At 34.4% G+C, this 11,126-nt stretch overlaps 1 protein-coding gene across 1 annotated transcript; it reads left to right on the forward strand.

Annotated features, from left to right (window-relative positions):
* Window positions 1–252: 252 nt before the first annotated feature.
* Window positions 253–2,257, forward strand: LOC120188124 (dnaJ homolog subfamily C member 28-like). The gene is made up of 3 exons (XM_039191638.1): window positions 253–568; window positions 1,573–1,903; window positions 1,990–2,257. Exons 1-3 carry the CDS (start codon window positions 285–287, stop codon window positions 2,074–2,076), a joined length of 702 nt encoding a protein of 233 aa, XP_039047569.1. The 5' UTR covers window positions 253–284; the 3' UTR covers window positions 2,077–2,257.
* The last annotated feature ends 8,869 nt before the right edge of the window (window positions 2,258–11,126 follow it).

Consider the following 11,126-nt stretch of genomic DNA (forward strand, 5'->3'; position numbering starts at 1 on the left):
CTACCATACATCGATATGTATTATTAATGTCATACACATAATACATATGTATATCATTTTTTTCAAACAAAATTTACCAATTTTAGAGGATTCAAAGCGTTAATAACCCTATTAAAAATTAAAATATCAAAACTAAAATAGCTAAAATATTAGTAGGTGGTGCATACCTAATGAGGGAGTAATTCGCTAGAACACAATAAAAAATAAAAATAATTATAATTATAATAAAAAAATCGCTAGAACACTCCCCAGTTCCAATCGGACCATCTGGGCTTCAATCATCCATGACCACTCGGCTAGCGAGAAAGCTGCCTTCACCGTTGTCGGTATTTTCTTCATCTCCGATTACCAAATTGACGGATGGAATCTTATCATCGTTGATGAGCCATGGCGGATCCGGTTTCAGGTGGGCCTCCTCTTTGTCTTCGTCATCGACAGCCACGACGTGTTCAAATTCTTCATCATCTAAGCGGGAGAAGAAGATATCTGACCGTCTATCAGCCGTTATAGACGCCGTCAACGACCGGAAACTTCCTCCCGAGCTACGTGGCCAACGCAACAACGTCAGGTATGTATGTGTTATTTAGTTTATTTGTATTTTTCGTCATATCAGATTATAAAACTCAATTTCCAACTAAAACTTGTCATATTCTCAGAATTTTAATTAATTACGAGAATTTTTCATACTTACCCTAAATTATTTTGAATTCTTCATGATCCTTCCACACTAAATGATAAAATTTTGGTTGGGGAGCAAGGGAAATTTTTAATTTTTGCAATTTGAAAGTATGCTTCGGAATCGACTAATTTACAAATAAATGCTTGTAACTTGCTTTCCTTTATTTTCAATCCTTGCCTACTTTTGGATTTTGATTTAATTTGAAGCTTAATCTTTTGTTGATCACTAATTCAGGTTACCTTGAAATAGGCTAATGCAATTAGGTTAGGCTTTGTAGGTCATCTTCCTTGTAGAAATGGATATTAACTAAGAAATTTGACCCTTATTGTCATTATATGTAATGGGGTAAGGGGAGGTTGTACAGTAGGTTGTCGCCAACATCAGGTTTTTGAGCAAGAGACCTCTAAGTTATGAAATGCCCTCCGTGGGACCTCAAGTTAAGAGCCTTGTGCTCTACCAGCTGAGCTGGATATTAATTAAACTTAAAGTTTAATTAAACCAGGAAATAACAGTGCTGTCCGAAACTGATATTGTACGACAGCTGTGCCCGCAGTGACTGCAATAGTAGCTGTTATGTTGCAATCGTGATAAATGCAATACAACCGAAAACATGGCCACAATCGCAATTTAAATCCCTGTTAAAAACTTTTGAATTTGGTCTGTGATATGCTTTTGAAAGAAGGTGGCTATGGTGTTAATGCTACCATTGTTAATCTGGAGAAAGACTTTAGAACCTATGCATACCGATGCTTTAACTGAATTGAATGATTCACTTTCAGAGTAAAAATATTAATATTTTCAAGATTGTTTCCAATTTGATATCTGCCTTTTTAGGGCACTAACGTTGTTGGCTTCTTTATTGAGATGTTCTTTCATGTGATCATTTTGAATAGGTCGGAAACCGATATCATCAATGTAGTTGAGCAAAGAATATGGCATTCAATGGAAGAGGGCCAGTTCGAGAATTTACCAGGAAAAGGCAAACCTCTTAACCTCAACACAAATCCTCATGCAGATCCAGCAGAAGACACCCTATATAGGATTCTCTCGAAGAATGGATGCACGCCCGAGTGGGTAGAACTTAACAAGGAGATCAGGGGCCAAGTATCCGAATGGCGAGTTGCCTTGGAGAAAGCATGGACAAGCAAATGCAACGGAGATGATGAAAAATGGGCCGAGCGTTGTGAATCATTAAAGATGCAATTACGTGACATTAACAATAAGGTGAACCTCTCTTAAAAACGATTCGATTCTTTTGTATGTTAGGCTTAGTTATGTGTCTCAAGAAAATGTATATGTTCGGATTGCAGGTTTTCCGGTATAATTTGATAGTTCCTTTCGGCCGTCAGATGTTCGGACTGAAATGGGAAAAAGAAGTGGCTCGCCTAGAAGAATAAGTAGTCTTAAACTCCTAGCCATGTCAGAACCAGAAGAATATAAGTCTCATATTCGTATTCAACCAAGTTTACATTTTGATTTGAGCTAATTGATTGAATGATGAAAGAATCAACCAAATGGTCATTGAAGCTATACTGTTTAATTACACAAATGTAGGGGTGGTTTGGATAAGGTTGTAATGTTTGTTTCAATAGTTTTTTTTTAAGCTGGTATTATGGATTATATTAACTTTTAGTTAATTAAAGGTGGTTTTTATATTATTAAAACTTATTGGATAGATAAAAAACCTGTGGTATCAGGTGGAGCTTGAGTATTGAAGAGCACGATTTGACTCGAAAGATGTAAAATTGAGTTTGACGAGACTCGAAAAAGTATAAAACTGAGTTCGGTTAAAAAATTCAGGAGTTTGAAATTGTGAAGTTCAATTCAAGCTCGAAATAAAAAATTGAAGCTCGACTCGAAAGTTTGTGAGTTTAAAATTTTCAAGCTCGACTCGAAATAAAAAATTGAAACATGATTTGAGTTCGAAAAAATTTGAACTTGAAATATTTTCAGACTTATCTCGATTGAAGCTCAAATTCGAGCTCAAACTTAAACTTTAAATATATAAAAGTTTTATATCGTATTTTTTAAAATAACATATAAATATTAATATTATTAATAATTTAATTTTAAAATTTAAAATTTTAATATATTATTTTTTGAGTTGTTTGCGAGCTTTTTGAACTGCGTATGAAGTAATTCGTTTCGGCTTGTTAAAAATTTAAGTTGATTGCGAGCTCAAATACAATCTATTTTATTTAAAATATAAATTAATTTTAATCGAAAATAACTCCTGATCTGCATCGTCTCATTTATTACCCTAATAACAGATGCACCAGGAACTGAATATGCAACAATGATTTTGGTATATCAGTCCTAGTATACCTTACGGAAATTAAGTTCCACTCGTGACCTATGCAACATGTTACATGTTGCATCAAACTAACTCAGGTTAGGTAAAATTCCAAACCTACGGTTGCATTTCTGCAAAAATGGATATTTACAAATCTTCTGAGGTTGTAACAAGAAGTTACGGTTGATAATATACAAAGTGTAGACAACTATTTTTGTTCGGATTATTATTCAGATTACAAATCGAACCCAATAGAGATCCAAACTAAGTTACAAAGACCCAACAAATGACCCAACATCCGAGCCCAATTGAGACCAGCCCATATTTGGAAGCCCAAACCCGATTAGAGTTTTGACCCTAAGGTTCTTAGCGCCGCTGTACACCCACAGCCATTGGATCAAATCTGATCCAATGGTCCCCGATGCCCCCGGACTGGTTCCCCATGGCAATCTGACACCATACCACCAGCAGCACCAAATCCTCCTCGGAGCAGTACTAAATCCGCCCCAGCAAAGAAAGATAACACACAAAGAAAAAAATTAGAGTTCTACTTTTTTCCTCTGCTGTAAACTGAAAAATGAAAAAGGAAAAACAAATGTAAAAGACGAAAACGTTGGTAAAAGATAATTTTTTTGGGAAAAAACTTTTTGTAAACGGGTATTAAACCCATAGAGAACGATGTAAACATGGGGCTTTTCTATTGATGATATACAAAAACCATGTAACAAAAGGGGTCTTCCTATTTCGAATGAAAAGCAGAAGCATTTTCAAAGATATTTTCGAGTTTTTTTTCAGTTTTGTTTTGTATGTGCATGCGAGGTTTAAAACCGAAACAAAAGAGAGAGAGAAAAAGAATGTTTACCCTTTATTGTTGACTGCTCGTGACGGTCGGTGATGATTCGCAACGTCGGGATGCAAAGGTAAAAAAAACAAAAAGGAAATCAAAATTAGAGGAGGCAAAAAAAATCAACGAAAAGAAAAGGAGGAGAACATTACCTTCGGCCGTTGGTGTTTCTCGGTGATCGAAACCCTCTTTCTCACATTCAAACGATAAGTAACCCTTTTATAGAGAAGAACATAATTTGAAATGGACCCATCCAACAGTTCGACGACGTAGATCATAGAGTGAAAATTGAAAGGTTTCATGGCGTTCTCGTGGAGCTGAAGGTCGTGTCTCGCAAAACTAGGGCCAAATCTAAGTTCCCAGCGTCGAGGTGAAGCTTCAAGGTAGGGAGAGTTGAGAGAGAGAGTTTATTTTTAAGGCTTTAGAATGAAAAATGGTTTAAAACAAAAAATGGTATCTTATATAGTGTAATTTTTAAGGTTATTTGCTCTTAAACCCTCTAAAAGCTATCGTGTTTTTACAAAACGGTCCCTAGTCTTGTGCTTGTTTGTTCTATTTTGAATTATTGCGTCATAATTGCATGATTTTTCATTTTATTATTTGTTCTTTAATCTTCTTAGAGATTTAGGGATAATTTCGTTTAGACCCTCGAACTCTTGCGGTGTATTTACTTTTAACCATTAAAACTTCAAGGTAAAAATCATATTTTAGTCCCTATAGGTTTAACGCTTATTTATATTGCAATCACTGGTTAATTTTGAAGTTCTCTTAGATTGCAATACCAACTTGTGTTATTTTCCATTTTTTATTTTCTTGGTAATTACAATGATTAGAAAAGTGGAAATTGTGTTTTACTCCCTTTAGTATTTCCGTGTTTTTGCAAAGTAGCCACCAATCATAGTTCTTTTTTATTCTTGCTTCGAATTCAAGGTATTGAATGAGTACATTTTCATTTTCTTTTTATTAACATTCACTGAATTAAATAATTGAAAAATTATGCTTTGGCCCTCTTAATTTCAGCGCGCAGATACACTAAGGTCACTGTTTAAATTCTCGAATTGTATGCTATATTTCAGCGAGTTTTTAATTTGGTCCCCATTCTGTTTTTTTAAATTTGGTCCTTGAATTTTGTTGTTAACTTTAATTTAGTCCTTAGATTTATTATTTTATTGATTAACCTTGTTGTTAATTAGTTTGTTAAAATTTTACCCTGATTGTTAGTTTTAATTAAAATTGTATTTTTGATTTTAGCATACTTAGCGTTAAATATATTTCGTTAGACCTGATCGTAAGCATCTTTGAGGTAGTATTACTTTGTGAGGGGAACCCATGAATACATGCCTTAATTGACTAGGAGTGTGTTTTCGAGGATTGCCCGTACTAAATGATATTCCTTTCAACGTACAAATAATTTTTTAGTGTACTAAATATATGTTTTTTAGAGAAAAAATAGGGTAACAACCATTTCTATGGAAATCCATCAAAACGCGCCTTAACTGAAAAGGAGTGTTTTTGAGAGTTGTCCATACAAAATAATTCCCTTTTCGAAATTTCTTTAAGTAGGATCATAATTTAAATTTATATTCAAGTTTACCAATTTCAACATTTAGATGATGTATAATCGTTTAGGTACCAATTTCGGGCGTTGTGGGGGTGTTAGTCCTTCCCCACGCGTAATCGACTCCCGAACCCTTTTCAAAACGAGTTTATGGTTAAACGCAGATCAATTTTTATCTTTTAAAATTGTTTTTCTTAAAATCATTTTAAAAGATATTTTTCAGGTATTCGACCTACCTAACCCAAAGGTAGATGGTGATTCCAAAATTTATTTGTTTAAAAAAACCAATCTTTTCCAAAATTAAGTTGGATAACTCCCCTCCATACCCCTAAAAAGCTTAAGGACCATTCCGACAGCTTGACGACTCTGTTGGGGACATTAGAGAGTCATGACGTAATCGATTATACGTTATCTTTTAGTTGAAATTGGTAAATTTGAATGATATTTAAATTTTGATCCTTATTTTTTGTTCTCATAGCATCATGTCATGCATCTTTTTTACTATTATTTATTAATGATTCTAATGTGTGATTTCCACTGTTTCAGATTCTGACATTTTTTTAGTTTGTTTATTTTTGGATTGAGGCAAAGGATTGTGAGTTTCCTTTCACACATGCTAAACCCATGAATATTTAGAGACTTCTAATTGTGCTCTGTCCCGTTAAGTAGGGGTGAACGCTACGCTTACGTGAGAAAAATTATTTTTCTTCGTATGGGCTTTAGCAAGTAACCTCTGGGGTACATATGCCTTGTATTTATGAGTGAAACATTAAGTTTCCTCGCACGAACATAAGGAAATGCATCCTCTCGAATTGAACTCAACCCATTTAAGCCTATAATAGGTAAGGATCGAAGGTTTGGCAGGCCCAAGGGGGCACCAGTAAAGGACAATTTGAAGACCCTTTTAGTAGTATCGAGGTTGTTTTGTACCAAAATTTTGTCTGTGGTTCTTCAAAAGTCACAAAGGGGAAACTCACTCTAAACTTTCCTCAAATTTACTTATTTAGTTGTATATTTATTTTGCAAAAAACATGTGAACTAGAAGAGAATGCGGTTAGGTTTTATATTTTCATAGGAAGCATGTGAACTAGATGACATAAGGTTATGATTTATATGTTGAGCAAAGCATGGGGGTAGAAAACATGTCTGGGCAGGACTGTTATAAACACATGTCAGGGTAAATACCATGTTGGGTAGGATCTTTTCTTTTCGTAAATATTTTTCTGCTTTTTTGGTTGAATGTCACTAACAATTCCTTTTGTTTTATCTTATTTTTCTCTGTCTTTTGTTTGCATTTGCATTTTCACATCATAACCAAACAAGGTGTTAATTCACAAGTGATTGACCAAATTAGAAGGTTTTCATATCGACATAAGATTCCCATAACTAGGTAGTCAAATCTATAAGAGCGATGACTCACAAACAAAGTTGAGCGACGAGAGAAAAGCTCAAAGTCGATCGAAGACTCCTGTTAAATGAACAAAGATCAATATAGTACCAAATAGTCAAATGCTAGTTGAGTCAAGAATGATAAGATCATTCATGAGATATCAAGGTCGTTTTCCTCTTGGAGAATCCCACGAAAATGGAGGGCTAGAGATCCAATAATCACAGTGGGTAAATTAAAACGAAGATAGGCAGATCGACACTTTGAGAAGTCCAACAATGACTATGAAATCAATAACAAATTGTGAGAAAGGCCTAGATTGAGTAAATGAGGGTAATAAATTTCCTCTATCTAGTGTAAAGAGTGCTTATGGTCAAATGAAGGTTGTTCTATGGTGGTCACATTTGGGAATTAACATCTTGTTTATATTTGTATTTGCATCTGCATTTGCATTAACTTATTAATTTTGCTGTTTGCTTCTATAATAATATTGTTATCTTATTTGTATTAACTTGCTTTTATGTTGCTTTTCTTTCTTCTTGCATCTCATGATCATGACATAATCAAGGTGTTGATTCGTGAGTGGTCATCACAGTAAAAGGTTTTCATGATGGACAAAGGGTTCATAATCAAGTAAACTATAACACCGCTAGGGAATGTCATCCTGAGGAAACTCCGAGAATAGTGGAGATCTATACACGCCCAAGGATCGTGTGTTCGATGAAGAGAAAAAGGAGATAAGAGAGAAAATGTCCAAGATAATGGATAAAATAACTACTTTGGTCAAGATGAAATAGACTACTGCAAGAGAAAGGAAAGAGTTCAATGAAAACGATCATGCGATGTCAAGTACACAAAGGACTACTTTAGAACAAGCTAATCCTAGTCAATCTGAGGAATCACGCACAATCATTATTCACATCAACAAGTTGTCTTGAGATACCAAGGAAATGGTGACAACTGTAGAAGTTCAGAAAGATGAAAAAAAGGCATGCAATCAGTCCAGTTCAATCCAAGCTGAGAGGTGGCTCTCATTTTAATCCTATCCCTATATCATATAAGGAGTTGTATAATAAGCTTTTAAAAGCTCGGGAAGTGGCGCCACATTATGTGAAACCTTGGCAACCTCCGTATCCAAACTGATATGACGTCAATGTTCGTTGTGAATATCATGCCGAAGCTCAATGACATTCCATTGAGAATTGCACCACCTTCAAGCATCGAGTCCAACATCTCTTGGATCATGGAGTATTGGAGTTCGAGATGAAAGGTCGACATAATTCGGTAATTGATTATCCTGTTAGGATGGATCCAAAAGTGTTCAAAGGTAAGGATATCAGTGGGGGCATCCAGGAGGAAGAAGATTTGCTAAAGTATGAAGCTCAAGTTTGTCATTTGAGGATTGAAAATGATAAACTGTATAGAGAGATGAAAGCCATGCGTGATGGTTTTCAAAGGATCAGTTAAGCCTTTAAAAATACTGGTATGGGAAATACCCCAGAAAAGTGGACAATAGGGGTCACTAAGCTGAAGAACGATGCTGAAAACTGGAGAAAGAATTGCAAGACGCATGAAGGTTGAGCCAAGAAGTTCTCTTATGATTTACATATTGCAGAAAAAGGCGCGATATAACCGTTAATGATTTGGGAAGATGTCAAGCCGAAAATCAGATGTTGGATATATCCATAGCCAACATGGAAGCTTCATATCAGCGCCATAAGCGTGAGATTGATGCTGATCTAGAAGCCACTAGAGCCAGAAACAAGACATTATTGAGGATTTTAGATGATTTTGGAAATATTTCCCAAGGATTTCATAACAACGAAGACTTTCTTACGAGGAAAAATGAACAACTTTGTTTACAGCTCTGAGAATTGACACATAAGATGGAGGAAAAAGACGATGGCATGAAAGAAGCTATGATCCAAGCAAGCAATGTGGCTCAGCGGTTGATTGATTTAGCTGGCTTTGTAAGAGAATTGAAGCAGATCGATAACTCAACACCCGAATATGAGAGGATGTTAACTCGACTTCTGAAAAAAATAGAGAAGTTAGGAGTTAAGGATATCCCTTATATGTAAAGTTTGTTTGACATACCGAAACCCTTGTGTTCAATGAAAGTTGTGTTTTAAGATGGTCACTCTGGAATGGCACCTCTTGTATACATACATTTGCATCGCACATTTTATATTCCCATTTTTGTATTTTCGCATTTGTATGTGCAGTTTTGCTTATGTACATCACATATATACGTCATACATTGCATAATATACATTGCATCTTAACGTGCATTAATCACGGATCCTAGTAGTAACTCGCAAAGAATCTTATGACAAAAATATTGAAGGTAAATTGAGGCCACCCTATTCATGCCTAGAGAAGATTTTAGAGCTAGATATGAAGTTTGGGGCATGCCACTAAGAACTGTAGGGTACCGAAGAGCAAGTTACATAATTTGATCGATTCAGAGACATGGTCTTTTAATGAGCAAATGGGGCATTAGATTGTAACAACCCTGAAGATCCAATCGAGCATCCACATGTCTGATGAGTAATGGGCTTCTTAATTAGGAAGAGATCATTTCATCCATTATGAAACTCTATTTCATTGTCTTGTTTGAGTTTTCTTTTGTTCTTTCTTTCTTTATTTTCATAAATATTTTGTCAATATGAATGGTGATTGAACTTATGATACTTTTTAAGGTTATGAACAATTAATCAAATTTTTAATCTATTAGTTCTTTGAGTATCAAATTAATTAAAGATTCTTTTAATTTTTCAAGAATTATATATCTTTGGAAAGTGACAAAATTAGACCTTTCATATCCCTTCCAAAGCTAAAAACACAATTACTCGATCTTTTTTACCTTAAATAATTCATGGTCACTACCAAAACCAAATTTTGATGTCACATTTATCTGAGACTCCAAAGTCATACCTTTATTTTTTTCGAGACACCAAATCCATACTGTTACCTTCTCGGGTAGAGCTGATATTTTTATAACACTACATTTCTTCATATACACAACTTCAAAGTCACACATTTTTCTTTTCAGACACAAAATCATCATTTTTCTTTTTATACCATTAAAACTGGAAGACCTCAAGTACAAAATTTTTATTTATTCGTGAATCTTCCTACAAGAAGAGAAAAGATGGAGCATCACGAATCAATTTTTGAAGAGAAGCTCGAATAATTGGGGCATGCTCGAAGCAAAAAGAAGAAAGAAAATAAAGGGAATGATTTAAATAATTCTATCATGCATCAATTAAATTGTTTTCATGTAAATAAAATTTAATCCTAAATATTCACCCCTGGGGATACCTCTTTTTGCAAAGACTTCTGTGTATGAAATGATGAACATCATTATTTCATTTATCCCTTCACAAAAAGAGAAAATATATCATTTGTTGTCCCCATTTGAGCCTGAATTATTTTCTTCCGATTCAACCCTAACCAAAGATCACCCTCCACATTGGGGGTAACGTGAAGGATATCTACTTGCATGAGTAAATATTGTCAATCCAGTTTTATTACAGGGGTAAGTCTCTGTGAAATAAATAGGAATAACAAAGAACCGCAAGGTAGATCAAATGCAAAGTGCTCAGAGATCAAATCCAGTCGAGAATAATGAAAGAATTTCCAAATACAAGAAAAAAAAAAGAGGGCAAGAAGGTTCTCAAAGCAATTGAAATCCTATACTCATCCAATAAAGTCATATTAAAAAATTAAGAGAGAAAATATATAAAAAGAAAAATAAAAAAGATAGAAAAATAAAAAAGATAGAAAAATAAAAATAAAAAATAGAAGAAAAAAATAGAAAAGAAAGAAAAATGAAAAAATAGATGAAAAAAAAAAAAAGAAAAAAAATAGATCAAGTATTTTGAGATGAGTGACTCAGTGAGCCTCAACCCACAAGGTTTATCAAGTACAAATGGTTCAAAGATCCATATTCAACAAGAAGAGCGAGAAATGACGAATATGTAAGAAAATGTAGATGAACTCTAGGGTGAAAACCCAAAAATGGGCAGTCTAGAGAGATCCATAAAAAACAAAAGAAAATAAAAGACAAGTAGCAAGCATATCCAAGTCAAGCAAGACAAGATTGAATGCATCAGAATAAATTGATCATTGGTTCAATTACTCTTAAACACTTGTGTCGAAACGATTTTTTCAGTGAGGGGGTGTGAGATTTTGAAAACCGCATCAATTTTTAATTATTTCTCTTTTTGGTTGATTTTTAATTAAAACAATGTGATTTTAGAAAACCTCTCATTTTGAAAATTTAAAATTTCCTTCACGATAAAAACACAGGTTCGAAGAGTCGCCACCAATCTTTGATTAGGGTGTGGTTGGGCACCCAAA

This window comes from Hibiscus syriacus, unplaced genomic scaffold (genome assembly GCF_006381635.1).
Source record: "Hibiscus syriacus cultivar Baekdansim isolate YM2019G1 unplaced genomic scaffold, ASM638163v2 tig00116938_pilon, whole genome shotgun sequence".
Lineage (NCBI taxonomy): Eukaryota > Viridiplantae > Streptophyta > Magnoliopsida > Malvales > Malvaceae > Hibiscus > Hibiscus syriacus.

Bases quoted from the DNA above. Each gene is read 5' to 3' on its own strand.
- LOC120188124 (XM_039191638.1), top strand. From the start codon at position 285: ATGACCACTCGGCTAGCGAGAAAGCTGCCTTCACCGTTGTCGGTATTT. The intron at 569-1,572 runs GTATGTATGTGT...CATTTTGAATAG, and splicing joins GGCCAACGCAACAACGTCAG to GTCGGAAACCGATATCATCA. The intron at 1,904-1,989 runs GTGAACCTCTCT...TTCGGATTGCAG, and splicing joins TACGTGACATTAACAATAAG to GTTTTCCGGTATAATTTGAT.